Raw genomic sequence first — 14766 nt, forward strand, 5'->3', positions numbered from 1 at the left:
AGTTCGTTACGTGACACCAGTCAGGAACGTGCAGAGGCAGCAGCTATAGACATCTGCGAAGCATTAATGATCAGACGGTAGGTAACGGTGCACATCTTCCAAAAGGGTCCAGGAAACCACCAGCCAGAGGAACTGTCTGAAAAAGGTGTTAGTGTTTTCAAGAAATCCACCCATTGGTGATACACGTGTTTGTGAGAATCGAGTGTAATCCACAGTGACAGGAGATTGGCCCAGCCTGGGAGAAGAGACTCACCCTAAATGATTTTGTGAGCTGGTATGCCATCTCCAGAAGTCATTTGAAAATTTTTTTTTTTTTTTTTTTTTTTTTTTTTTTTTTTTAGTTTGGGTTTTTTAACATTCGCTAGAGAGTGTTCAGTCCTGGGAGGCAGACAGGTGTGTGTGTGTGCTGTGTCTTTCTCTGTCATTCAGTGCTTGGGATCTGGGACCAGACACTTAACTTTTCTGAGACTTGGTTTACCATTTGCAAAACTGGGATGAGAGTACCCATCTCATGGAGCTGTGGTGAGGCTTTCCCAAACCCACACGTGAAGGGCCTGGTTCCTAATATGCCCCTAAGTTTGGCTTCTTAGTGTTCTTGATAAAGAATGACTACTCTGGAAAATAAAATTATATGGACAATATAGAAGTGATCTTTAAAACAGCAGCGTTCTAGGGCGCCTGGGTGGCTCAGTTGCTTAAGTGTCTGCCTTCACCTCAGGTCATGGTCTCAGGGTCATGGGATCAAGCCCCACACTGGGCTCCCTGCTCGCGGGAAGCCTGCTTCTCCCTCTCCCACTCCCCCTGCTTGTGTTCCTTCTCTCTCTGTGTCTCTCTCTGTCAAATAAATAAATAAAATCTTGGGAAAAAAAATAGTGGTTTTGGGGGGGTATGAATCTATTCCCGGTCTTGAATTTTGATTTAGAATTACACTCTAAGCAGACAGCCCAAAACTGTATAATGAAGAGACTTGTTTTCTGGTCTTGGTTCCTTTGCTTTTTAGTTATATGATAAGTCTGAGTTAGTTTTTTAAGTTTGGGCCTCAGTCTTTATCACTTTTAAAAGAAGTTGCTGATTAGATGGTTTCTAAGGCTCTCTCTAGCTAAACATTTCTCTCGGACTCTGCATCTTAAACAATCTGGAGAGGTAGAGGGAGGCACACCCAAGATAAAATGCTCCACTTCCCCCAGCTGGCTCGTTAGCAGGGCCAAGGGCAGGGCCAAGAGCAATGCGTAGGAAATCTGGCAGACCGGGGTCCTGTCAGCTGTCGTCTGACCTGGGGCGTTTCCCTGCACAGACTCCCCCCGCCCCCCCCGCCCCCGCTGTCTGTGGCAGTCTTCAAGAGCCCGCAGCCGCTGCCTTGAGTGGACTGTGGATCAGGAGCCGGGGTCAGTGCCTAGGACAGCTTGCTGGAGTATGGGCAGGGGGCAGGCTGCTGGAGGAGAGAAAGGCTTCTGCCTTGCAGGGGGGTGGCGGCACTCGGGCTGACCTGTGCTCCCTCCCCTGGCTGAGCGGGATCCTCTTTGCCATTTAGAAGGTGCTCCCACACTCGCGCCTCCTTCGGGACTCGATGGCTGATGCCTCATTGAGAATTTTTGCCGTCCCACCAAGTTTACCAATGAACTTCGATCCCTGCAGAGGAACCTTTCTGTGTTCTGCGGTTACAGGGTTTTGGACCGTAAACACTGAGTAGGTATCCAAAACCTTTTTTATTAAACCCACGCTCCGGCAAGGCTACAGCTCCACCTGCTGAGCTGATTCGTTTGGGATCTCATCCTGAAGGGCAATGTGTAAGGGGGACATCAGCGGGTGGCCCTTGGAGTATGTGACACAGAGCCTCTGTCGGGGTTGCTCAGTTTCGCTCTGGAATGAACATACGAGGGAGAGAGGCACTTGGAGATCGTCGCTGCTGGGTGGGGAGGCCAGGTCATCTCTGAGGGCTGTCCCACTTGTTTGCTTTCAATGGCCTCGATGGGCCTGGGAACAGCAGTAAATGTAGAGAAGCTGAATTGGTAGAGATACTCCTTGGGGCTGTCCTGGCCAGAGGGCTTCAGGAAGAAAGCCGAACCCGGAGAGGACGGCACATAACAGAAGAAAGATCTTTTGGGGGTGAATGTGGAATTTGATCCAGTCTTCCTGTCATTTGGCATGAAGGGAGCTGTGGGTCCCCCGTGCTCCCTCCCGAACAGGGCGGGGGCACATGTGGGGTGGGAGTTGCGGGTACCTGCCCTCCTTTGTTGGTGCTTCATGACTTGGAAACGGAAATAACACTCCGCCTGCCTTGCTCGAGACTCCTGGCAGCCTAAATGGAAAACCTGCGTCAAAGGAGCAACAAATCAGGGAGGAAAGGGCCCTTGAGCCCCCACAAACTGTTGTGTAAAAGTCCTAGCAGATAAGCCATGTGCCTTGCCCTCGGGGAAGATCCCTGCCCTTAGTAGAGGATGGGCTGCAGGGGGCCCGTGGGCCAAATGCGGTACCAGACACAGCGCCACATCCCTCCCCGTCCCATGGCGGCATGGGGCCTGTCCTCAGTCTCAAACACCAGGGCTCCGAGGGATTAAGCCATGACTGATGGAGCTCCACCCTGCAGGTGCAGTGGAAGAATAGGAATTTTTATTGTTATTAGAGCACTTCTGCGCCTTCAGAGTCTTAGACTTCTTTGGAAAACCCGTGGACCCCTAACCTAGGAAAACTGTGTGCATACACATGTACACACACACACACACACACACACACCTTCATGCATGTACACCTCTGCCTACATACACACACACAACGCCCCTGCCTTCACACACAAACCCTTTCACACATACGCATACATACACACCCCTGCCTTCTCACACACACACACACACCCCTCTACAAACTGTCAAGGTGCTCACGAACTGTGGGGCAGTGACTGTACCCTGTTAAGTTAAAAACCTGTGATTTTTTTCCTTCCATCAAAGTTGGTTTGGTTTTGATTTTGTTTTTTTAAAACAATAATAGGTTTCCAGTTTCCACATTCATAGTAGAATAGAAGCAGCGTATTAGATGGGGAAGTGTAGTGCAGAGAAATGTAAAAGCTAACATGGGGCCATGTTCGAGAAATAATTGTTGCTAATGGTGTCCCCCTACCAGGGAGAAACGGTGTAACTGTGTCCTCTGCTTTGTCCTCTTTGTAAGCACATGGACCCTGTAGAACACCTTAGAAGGTGTCCCATCTTTCAGGATTAAAACGGAGCTGGTACTCGGCTATCCCTGGAGGGGCTCCCCACTCCCCTGTGATCGCAGGAGGGGCGGCATGGCGGCAGTTCTCGTGTTGAGCAGGGGGGCGGCGTCCTTCTTTTCTGCTGCTTTGTCCTGGCGGCCTTCTTCAAGCTCCTTGAGGGCAGGGACCATGTCTGACTACTCCAGCCCTGTGACCCCAGTGCCAGCCCGTCACTCACATGGTTACTCAGGGACTGAATGGAGTGAGGTAGGAAACTGGTCAGTGTGAAGACAGCGGCTCACGTTCTGACTCTGTGACCTTGCCAGTCTTCCTCTGAACATCTGTAAGGTGAGAGGGCAGGACTTCGGTGAACTCAGAAGGTCTGTCCTGGGACCTTAATAGATTTGTCTCTGAGAGCAGAGACTTGTAAAGGCATTGAGTTTCCAGAGTGATCAAGGTCACCTGGGCCCTGCCACCGAGTCATTGGCTGTAAGATGGTTACTTCGTGTTGTGTGGTTTTCCCCTCGGCTTTTAGAAAAGGATGTGGACCAGGCTGTGAGGAGGACCCCAGACGGTGGAAAGGGCTTCATCTGCCACGTGGGCTTTCACTGTGGGTTTGGTTCACTCGACAGAGGGTACTGGACTTGTCTGTGGGAAGGAGAGGTCAGCCAGAGGGAATGCTAGTGTCTGTGTCTTGTGAGCTGGCTCCCTCTGTGCGGGGCCCTCCCCGCCCTGTCCCTCCTGGAAGAGTCAGCGTGGGGGCAGTCAGACAGCGGAAGAAATACTTTTCTTTTTGTTAACCCACATGGGCAGTTTTCCAGAGCGACCTGCAGATGGCTTGGGGGCTGCACTGGCTGGTGACTCCCCGCGTCACCCCCAGCACAACTCTTTCCTGAGCCACGTGGCAGAAGACAGAGTCAGCTCTTCCAGAGTCGCTTGTCGGGTCACAGATTAGACAAGACGAGCCAGGGTTACGTCAGCCTCCGTAAATTTGTGGGAGATCACCCTGGGCTCCGGCACAGTTTACCTTTGTGCTGTCTGTGAAGTAAGAACTTGCTAAGCCTCTCGGGAATGCAAACAAGTGAAGGTCTCGATGAACTTGAGAACAGACTGGAAAGGCCTTGAAGCTTCAGGTCGTGGTTTCCGTATCGAGTGTGGATCTGCCTCAGCTGTTGCCGGAGCAGGCCAAGCAGGACTTGTGCTCAGAAATCCACGCAGGGCAGTTACTGGCTGTCTTTGAAATTACAAACTGTGTTTTGAAAAGGGCACACGGAAACCATACACACACGCTAACGAGGCTTCAGCTGTCTTCTAGCAGGTGGTCCCTGCTAGAAAACGGAGCCCTTTCCAACTTCTTGGGCTTCCTCCCCTTTCCAGTAAGTACTCTCCTCCTGCCTGTCTGTCCTGCCTCTTAAAGGCCCTGACCCTTCCTTCCCTCTGGCTGCACTGTCCCCTGACAGTCACCAGAGACACCCTTCTGTTTCGGTTATTATTGCCAACTGACAGAACCACCCCTGAACCTAGTGACTTGAAACAACAGTAATCATGTCTGGTGATTTTTTTTTTTTTTTAAGATTTTATTTATTTATTTGGCAGAGACCACAAGTAGGCAGAGAGGCAGGCAGAGAGGAGGAAGCAGGCTCCCCGCTGAGCAGAGAGTCCGATGGGGGCTCGATCCTAGGATCCTGGGATCATGACCTGAGCCGAAGGCAGAGGCCCTAACCACTGAACCACCCAGGTGCCTCTGTCTGGTGCTTTCTGTGGGTCAGAAATTGAGAAGGGCCTTGCTTGGGTGGTGGCTCCGGCTCAGGGTCTCAAGCTGTTGCAGTCAGACAGCTGAAGCTGGAAGAGGGGCATCTGGGGGGTTGGCTGAGAGTCTCATGGTCCCTTCTTGTGGCTTTCCTGTGCGGGCCGGGTTGGGCTTCCTTACAGCATGGCTGCCACTTGGGGCCCCAAGCCCGAGTGTTCAGCCAGCAAGGTGAGAAATGAATGGTCTTTTATGGCTTGGCCTCAGAAATCACACATCATCAGTTCTGCTACTCTCGGTCAATAGAAACAGTTGCCAGAGCTCTCCCATATCCAGGGAGGGGTACGTAGACACCAGCTCTCAGTGGGAAGAGTGTCAGAGTCACTCCTCGAAAAAGGAGCATGCTGGGTGAGAGCTCTCCTTATGGCCGTTTTGGGACAATGTAATCTGTGTAACCTTATGAGACACACAGCTGTTCCTGTTCCTCCTCCGAGGAAGAATCTCCAGGGGCTCCCAGTCCCTCTGAAAAGGTAGATTTTAAAGTTGTCAAGGCGAGCGCCTGGGTGGCTCAGTGGGTTAAGCCGCTGCCTTCGGCTCAGGTCATGATCTCAGGGTCCTAGGATCGAGTCCCGCATCGGGCTCTCTGCTCAGCGGAGAGCCTGCTTCCTCCTCTCTCTCTCTCTCTCTCTCTCTCTGCCTGCCTCTCTGCCTACTTGTGATCTCTCTCTGTGAAATAAATAAATAAAATCTTTAAAAAAAAAAAAAATAAAGTTGTCAAGGCCAGGGAACATGGCACGGAAGCCTTCCCTACAAAGGAGACCCAGCTGCCCGAAGACAGGAGGTCTTGGGCCTGGGCCTGGAGCCCACTGAGGAACCTGCTGCCCTCTGAGCCATCTGTGGGGGGGAACCAGCCTGACCGTGGGCCCCTGGCGACAAGGCCCTGCTCCCCTCCCAGTGCCGCGCCTTCCTCCTGTATGGGCCTCACTGTGCACGTTTATCCCACTGCAGCCGCAAGAGTGCGTGCGTGTGTGTGTGTGTGTGTGGACGCCTGGGTGCACGTGGCTGGTGACAGCCGACTGAGGAACCCTTCTCCTGAGAAATCTTTTGAGGTTTCCTACACCCCTTAGTATCTCCACTGTAACTTTGTTCGTTTTTTGTGGGTAGGTGTGTTCACTGTATTAGACTTTGAGTTTCTCACAGGTTGGGACGAGTCCTGTCCTTTCAGCCTCGGGGCTGAATAATTGTTTGATGAGGATTCCAAAATTGGTCTGTGCCCTTTTACTTCATTTAATAGGACCGGGTTTTAGTACCTGCACATGATGGACAACACTGGCATGTGTCTGACTGAGTACCCTAGGAGATTTTTGAAGTGGTAGTGTTTCATTCAACTTATCATTCTGAAAAATTGTTCTGTTCTAGTCTGTATTAACAGTTGTTTTATTTGTTGTAGGGTGATTGGAGCAGTTTGTGCTTTTTCTAGAAGTCATGTGAAAAACTAGCAGAAAGTAGAGCTTTTCCTATCTTGGTTCATATGCTTACACACACACACACACACCCAGAACACCTAACTTGATCCCTAGAGGCCCACCAGCCTAAAGTGGGGTAACCGTCCCCTTCTTATTCTTTCATATCATAACAAAGACTGTTCCTTGATTTCCCCCCATACGAATGTTGACCGCAGCGGAAGTTCCTGAAGACGGGGATACTTTGTTCTATTCACCATTCAGCACCAAAAACGGTGCTTGTCACCTAGGCAGCACTCAGATCATGATTGAATGACTAATTGAATGGGGAGCGAACTCTGGAGAGGGAAGTGAGATGGGCCATTCTTTTCCTATTTACTTTTCAGCCTGGAAACCACCACCCGTGGGAGGTAGATCTGGCATAGCACACTGTCCAAAGGAAGGATCTAGGAGCAGTTCGGGGTTTGAAGGAACCATCCCGGGGAAGAGTCCTTAGTCACAGGGCGACTGCCCACACAATAAATAGAAAGCCAGTTAGGGACAGGAACCAGGGCGGGAACCCTACCCACCCCCACCCCCTCCATCACTGTCTCTCTGGGGTCACCCCGGGTGTTGCCCGTAGTTCCGGAGGATCTGTGTTTTCTTCACTCTCCAGTGCCCTACCCTGTCTGGACCCTTCGGGATGTGGGATGCTCACAGGTGAAGGGCTCCCGGCCACTCTGACTTCTTATGAACTGTCATTAAGCTTCACCATGCTGCTTCACTTCTGGGAGGCGTTTAGTCATTGCCTAATTTAATGATAGATGTCCTTCATCCTAGGAATTTATAATGAAACATTTCCGATTAGGATTCATTGGGATTAATGCAAAGTAGGAGTTTGAACATTTTCAGTAGTGTTTTTTTTACCGCTCTTGAATAGATCCAGTTGGACAGACAATGGCTTTGGTGCCCTTCGGGGTAAGGCTGAGCACAGCATACTGGTTTGGGGCTGTGAGCAAGGCTCCGTGCAAGCGCAGACGCGGTTTCTTTCCATTCACTCTTCCCCAGCCATGTTACAACAGGCTCTTCCTAGATAACACACTGCTCGATTTCTAGTTTATGTGCTCTGACGTACATTCTGGGTGAAGATTTCAGTGTAGCTAATTTACGTCTATCCGAATTTGTTTTTTGTCCTCAGAAAGATTACTAGTATCTAGTTGAGAATGTTTCTGAAGACCACAAGTTTTTAGGGGTTATGAGTGGTCTGTGACTTGGAATTATATAGAAGATGCTTCTGTGCATGTGTGGTTTTCTGGAGCTTTTGCTTTGATCAGAGTCTGGAAGTCTGCAGTCCCCCAAAATGATTGTTTTATTTTTGTTTTTATGTTTATTTTTTTTAAAGATCTGATTTTTTTTTTTTTTTTTTTTTTTAAAGTAATCCCTACACCCAGCGTGGGGCTCCGATCCACAGCCTGGGATTGAGAGCTGCAGGCTCTACAGACTGGACCAGCCCCGCCCCCCCAAAATGAATGTTTTATTTATTAGATTTTTTTAAAAGATTTTATTTTTTTGAGAGAGCGAGCATGGAGCGGGCGGCGAAGGTCAGAGGGGGAAGCAGACCCCCTGCTAAGCAGGGAGCCTGATGCGGAACTTGATCCCGAGACTCCTGGATCATGACCTGAGCTGAAGGCAGTCACTCAACCAACTGAGCCACCCAGGTGCCCTTATTAGATTTTACGTATGTATGTACACACTTATGTATGTATTTTAGAAAGAGCGAGAGCATGGGTGAGTAGGGGAGAGGGAGAGAGAGAGAATCCCAAGTAGACTCCCTGCTGAGCACGGAGCCCAGTGTGGGGCTCCATCTCAGGACCTTGATATCATGACCTAAAATCAGGAGTTGGATGCCTCACTGACTGAGCCACCCAGGCACCCCCCAAGTTAGTGTTTATTTTATTTTATTTTTTTAAGATTTTATTTATTTATTTATTTGAGAGAGAGAGATCACAAGTAGGCAGAGGGGCAGGTGGGGGCGTGGGGGTGGGGGAAGCAGGCCCCCGCTGAGCAGGGAGGCCGATGCAGGGCTCGATCCCAGGACCCCGGGACCATGACCTGAGCCGAAGGCAGAGGCTTAACCCACTGAGCCACCCAGGCGCCCCCCAAGTTAGTGTTTTAAATCAGGGTTTTCAAACTTGACTGTGGTGTTTGGGCCAGGTTGTCGGGGTCTGTCCTCTGCATTGTAGAATGTTAGAAGCATCCCAGGCCCTACCCATTGGCTGCCAGTTAGCGCCTCCTCGCTGGGTGAGGACAACCAGAAAATACCCCATACATTGCCAAGTGTCTCCTGGGGGCTTGTGGGGGAGGCAGAATCAGCCCCAGTTGAGAAATACTAATATGCATCTTTTTTTCAATAGATGTGATTATTTAGAGTAGTTTTTGGTTCACAGGAAAATCGAGTGGAAGGTACAGAGAGTGCCCTTATCTTCCCTGCCCCTACCCCTGCATGGCCTTCCCCACACTGACACCTCATAATCACTCAGTCCTTAGTCTCCATTAGGTGTCGCTCCTGGTGTCATACAGACCGTGGGTTTGGACAGATTCCTAATGAGGTGTATCCGCCGTTAGAGCAGTGCACAGAGCGGCGTCGCTGTCCTAACAGTCCTCCGTGCTGTGCTGGGCCTGTTCATCCCTCCTCCCCTTCAACCCCTGGCAACCGCAGATCTTCTGACCGTCTCCGTAGTTCACCTTTTCCCAAATGTCACACAGTTGGAATCCTGTAGTACGGAGCCTTGTCAGACCGGCTCCTTCCGCTGAGTCGTGTGCACTGAAGGTCCCTCCGCGCCTTTTCATGCTCCGTGGCTTCATTCTCCCCAGTGCCGGGGAATATTCCCGAGTCTGGATGGACCCCGGGTGGTTTATGCACTTACCTGCTGAAGGACAGCTTGGTTGCTTCCAAGTCTTGGCATTGTGAATAAAGCTCTTATAAACATTTGTGTGCCAGTTCTTGTGTGGAAATAAGTGTTCAGCAACTTTGGGTAAATACCAGGGAATGCAGTCGCTGCATCGGATGGTGAGACTGTTCAGTTTTTGTAAGAAACCGACACGGTGGGGCGCCTGGGTGGCTCAGTGGGTTAAGCTGCTGCCTTCAGCTCGGGTCATGATCTCAGGGTCCTGGGATCGAGCCCCATATCGGGCTTTCTGCTGTGGGGAGCCTGCTTCCTCCTCTCTCTCTCTGCCTGCCTCTCTGCCTGCTTGTGATCTCTCTCTGTCAAATAAGTAAATAAAATCTTAAAAAAAAAAAAAGAAACTGACACGGTGTCTTCAGAGGTGGTTGCGTACCGTTTTGCATTCCCACCCACTGCGAGTCCGAGTTCCCATTGCTCCGCATCCTTGTCAGCAATCAAGGTTCTGGATTTTGGCCATTTTAATAGGTGTGTAATGGGATCTCATTGTTGCTTTAATTTGCGTTTCCCTGGTGACAAATGACGTGGAGCTTCTTTTCATATTCCTTACCATCTGTAAGTCTTCTTTAGTGAGGTGGATGTTTACGTCTTTGGCCCATTAGTTTATATATCTTAACTTGTTTGGAGTCATTTAGGGTTTTCTCTTTGGGCACGGGCGTGGGGGTGTGGGAGGGTCCACAGCTAAGTTCATGGAGTTTGAGTGCAGAGCGCCACTTGCCAGTTCACAGCAACAGGGAAGACTTCAGGGTGGAGTTGAGTGGGGCAAATGTTATAAATTATATATATATATATTTTTTTTTCTTTTGGAAAAAGTTTTTAAAAGACTTAAAACCTGTATGTATTTATACACATACACAGAAAATACTTCCAAACACATAACTACTTTATATTAAAAATTTTACAGATATTTAATCATTGCAACAACCCTGTGGAACTAGATACTGTCCCCATTTTATGGATAAATAGAGGCTCGGAGAGGTTAAGAAATTTGCCTAAGGTTATAGTTGATGAATGGCAGAACTGGAAATTGAATATAAGTCTCTCCAGAGGCAACTCAGTGTACCTGCGTTCTCAACCCTTGCAGTGGTGTGAAAATGGCTTCCCATGCCAGACCCATGTCACGTGGCATCGGCTGGCGTAGAAGGCATGGCACAGGCAGGGAATTCACGGTTGCTGGAATGTTGCGCTGAACAGAACAAGTACTGCGCCATTCTGGGGTGAGTGAGTGAATGTGTGGTCGTTTGTAGGATAGAAGCCACTTTGTTGTGAATCCCAGAGTAAATGGTCCCTGATAACCACCTTCAGCAGGGGGCAGGTTTGTTGTCGCTTTTTTATTTATTTTTTTTTTTAAAGATTTTATTTACTTATTTGACAAGGAGAGATCACAAGTAGGCAGAGAGGCAGGCAGAGAGAGAGGGAGAAGCAGGCTTCCCGCTGAGCAGAAAGCCCGATGTGGGGCTTGATCCCAGGACCCTGAGATCAAGACCTGAGCCAGAGGCAGCGGCTTAACCCACTGAGCCACCCAGGCGCCCCTGTTGTTGCTTTTTTAAAAATAGCCTGCTGTGTACGTCCAGTCAGTTTGCCTGGGAATGAAGTAGCCTCCAGTTAACTTGATGTGTTAGTTCTTTGGTGAAATACAAAGTGGGTCCTATTTGTGGTTAATATCCCTGGAGTGTCGGCGGTCGTATTCGAAGATCCGGTTTTGTTACAGTCAGCTATGGCATTTCCAGGATTACTTTATGTATTTTATGAAGATTCTCTCACGTGCTGATTTAGGTCTTTTAAAAATCCTGAGATTGGTCTGGGCACAGATGCTGCCTCTGCTGGGCAGTGTCAGCTGCCCCGGTGGCCTCAACTCTTCTTCTTGGGGGACGTGCTGTGGTCTTCCCTGCTCTGCCTGGGCCACCTGGCTCACTTTTCTTGTCACACCTCCTGAGGTCTGCTTCTGAGCCGCAGCCCGCTGGGCTGAATTTACTCGCACTCTGCCCCCACTTGGCTCCACTCTACCTCCTCCCTGCCTCCGTTATTGATCACATGGATGACGAATGGCACGTGGTGGCTCTGAGTGCATATTTGCAGCCTGAATGTCCCATGAGGCGAATCTTGGGAGCACACAGTGTGGTCTTTATCGTCCTGGGCCCCTCTGGCACCAGTGACCCCAGTTTGCCACGCTGGTCTGCTCTGCATCTGGAGATGCCTCTTGACCGGAGGGGCTCCGGGTCTCAGTCGCCTTGGCAAGGGTCTGGCACCTGGGGATATGTCCCAGACTTCAGCTGAATGACCGAAGCACTTTAGCCTTGGCATGTATCTTGCCACTTGTTCTTTGCCTGGCTTTGTCCCTGGCCTGGTGACATGACCTGCCTTGTAGGTCCAGGTTGCAGCAAAGTCGAAAGCCTGACTTGCTACCCGAGCATGCTCCCTTGCCGGGCGGTTTGGGAGGTAACAGAACACATTTGCATCTCCCGCTCGGTCCATTGACTTGGAACACGAGCACCGAGCGGGGCTTTGAGATGCGGGTGGAACTCCAGCCCATTTCCCACTTCGAGTATCTTTCAGACATCTCCACTTGAGATAGATCGAGCTGTCACAGAGCCTGTGTTCCCCCTCCCCGCCCCAGGAGATATGTTGGAGAGCCCACTGCGGGCCTGCTTGCTGTTAGAATGCTCTGGGCAAGCTGAAACTACAAGGATGTTTCTTTTCCCCCCAGATTTTATTTACTTACTTGAGAGAGAGCAAGCACGAGCTGGGGGATGGGGAGGGCAAAGAGATGGGGGGAGGGAGGTTCCCCACTGATCAGGGAGCCCGATGTGGGGCTCGATTCCAGGACCCTGAGATTATGACTTCAGCCCAAGGTGGATGCTTAATCCTCTGAGCCACCCAGGTGCCCCAAGGGTACTTTTTAAAAAGATTTCAGGTCTGCTTTTGGCAAAGTGATATAGACACTTTTTTTTTCTCTTTTCACAGAGTGACCAGCAGCTGGACTGTGCCTTGGACTTAATGAGGCGCCTGCCTCCACAGCAGATCGAGAAGAACCTCAGCGACCTGATTGACCTGGTATGAGCATTGTGTTCATATGGTTTCGTCTGGGCTGCGGCTTGTAATCCGTTGCTTTTTCCATGCGGAGTTCCAAGCCCAGAAGAAGCCTTCCCCACCACCACCAAGCTCTGAGAGTCCTCCCTGCGTTGTCCCTCTGAGCCCGCTGGGTTAGTAAAGCCCGGGACAGGGGCTCGGAAGTTGATCACTGTCTGTCCCCGCGCCCCAGCTGCATGTTCTCAGGTTCTAGAAGCTTGCATTTCAGCACGGGGTGGGGGGAGGCCGCACACACCCAGCAGGCATTCAGAAGTGCCTGGTGCCTGCCTTCCTTGGTTTCTTTGCTGTGGTGGAAGTTCCTCCAGCCAAGACAGTACAAAATCTACCCTGTTAAATACTTCAGGGGCTCCACTCCACTTTGGCCGGTGCAAAACCTAAAAGTCGACTGTCAAAGAGTTCATCACGTCTGTTTTTAAAATACTTATCTGTTTTTTAATTAGAGTGATTGTTCTCAAATGATACCTTAGTTTACCAGCACCTGACACTGTTTGAAACGGCTCAGAATATTTGAGTAAAATCTAGAAGGCTATGGGAAATACTGAAAAGCAGTAACATAAACTAAAACCAGGCCCGAAGAGGGCAGCCGAGTCACTAGCTTACATGACCAGTGCGTTCGGGCTCTGGCCCGGGCTCCAGGTCCTCTGTTGTGCTCGCTGCACCCATCTCCTGGGATGTGATGGTGCGCCACCGGCCGTGGCTCGTCGACGAGGCGTCTCTTACAGAAATGGTTTTAAAACGTGTCTGTGTGCTGTAGTGATTCTTCGTTCCACCATCTGACTTGAGAGCGATGGCACCTAGGAGAAGAATGACTCGTGTCATTCACAGAGAGGACGTCGCAGCAGTCCGCAGCCTGTCGTCACCACCGTGCCCGTGCTTGCAGGCGCCCGCGGTCCCGGTCGGGAGGCCGCCGGGTCGGGGGTGAACGCCAGCCTGTGCCGGAGACACCCCACAGTGAGGAGGGGGAGGTTTCTCGAGGTCAGTGACCCTGATGAGAAAGGCAGCCGCAGGCCCTGTGATGGAAGGGAGGAAGGTGGCCTTACGGACGTGACGGGGCCCGGCTGACAGAGGTGTGAGGGGAGTGTGAAAGAAGAGAAGGTGGAAGTGCAAGGTAGACACGGCTCCACGTGCGCAGACCAGGGTCAGAGCCCAGAGCCAGGGAGGGGCCGTCAGCCTGCGAGGACTGTGGCGGCAGGCCCCGTCCGGAACGGCAGTGGCCCCTCCACTCCATCTGTTTGCCGTGGCCCTGTGGGAGGACGACCTTGTGGGACTTGTCTTCAGCCTTTTCTGGGGAAGCCGTATGTTTGGAGTTGGATGTGAGACCTCCTGGTTTTTCCGCATCGGCCCGAACGTGGGATTGCTAGATCTGGTTGTGTGTAGCATGTGAGTGGGGGCCAGCGCGGGTTAGGTGGGGGTGTTTAGCGGAAGCGTTCTTTGCTGGGAAATGGTGAAGGACACAGTTGGACAATTGCGAGGGTCCTCGCAGGTCAGAGGGAGGGTTTGAACTTGAGACAGCGGTTATCGTCACCGCCCCCCAGACCCCGAGTCTGGTACGCACCGCACCGAGCTGCGCACTTGGCTCACTGGGCCTGATGGGACCCGCCCCCCCTGCCAGGCAGCGGCCTGGGGCGTGCTGTATTGCTTCTGTTTCTCTCGGTTGGAGACGTCTGCTGGATCCTATGTGGCAGAGGTGGGCAGAGGAGGGCAGAGGCAGAGGGTGTGATCCGATCCCTAATCGGGTCAGCAGCAGAGCCTTTTTGTCTTGAAACTCAGCCTAACCCTCGTGTGCCAGTTGAGCAGTTACTATATTTTAGAAATCAACCAAACAGAAGAAACGATGAGCGAACTTTTCTCAGTAGACCCTTCTTGGTGTTGAGCAGGCTGTTTTGTTCTCGTGGCAGTGGAAGTGTGTTTTCTCTGCAGCCCCCCTGGTCGCCCCCTGTCTCCGAGGCGGGCGCGGTGCTGTTTCTCAGGAACCCAGGCAGCTGCTGTCTCTGCTGGGCCTGGCCCGGGCGCTTGGGCTTGGCGGGAAAACTGCGGCACTGAGGGTGCGTGAGGGAGACCCTCAGGAGCTGTCTCGCGCCTCAGCCACGCACCAGGTGCTCCCTGGGTCGGCCCCGGCAAGCAGGTTGCAGGAGGCACCTTGGACCCTGGACGAGGTGGCACAGTGTTCCTGTCCCTGAGGGGATATGCTGTGGGGCCTCCCACGGGTTACCGTCAGGACACACTGCCTTTCCCTTGGCAACTTCGTCCTCTGCAGAATGTGGCTGGTGGGGGGATGGAGGCAGACCTGGGTTGCAGGTGCGACAGCTGGCAGGGCCGACCCCTGCCGTGTACGCA

The 14766-nt window shown here is 51.5% G+C and overlaps 1 protein-coding gene across 3 annotated transcripts in view; it reads left to right on the top strand.

The window, feature by feature from the left end:
* The window catches only part of CAPZB (capping actin protein of muscle Z-line subunit beta), a 128796-nt gene that overhangs the window by 48293 nt on the left and 65737 nt on the right, over positions 1-14766 (top strand). For all 3 annotated transcript variants that reach the window (XM_047728511.1, XM_047728512.1, XM_047728514.1), the window contains exon 2: positions 12304-12393. In XM_047728511.1, coding sequence (XP_047584467.1) covers positions 12304-12393 — 90 coding nt within the window. The remainder of the gene's footprint in view (positions 1-12303; positions 12394-14766) is intronic.

This window comes from Lutra lutra, chromosome 4 (genome assembly GCF_902655055.1).
Source record: "Lutra lutra chromosome 4, mLutLut1.2, whole genome shotgun sequence".
Taxonomy (NCBI): Eukaryota; Metazoa; Chordata; class Mammalia; order Carnivora; family Mustelidae; genus Lutra; species Lutra lutra.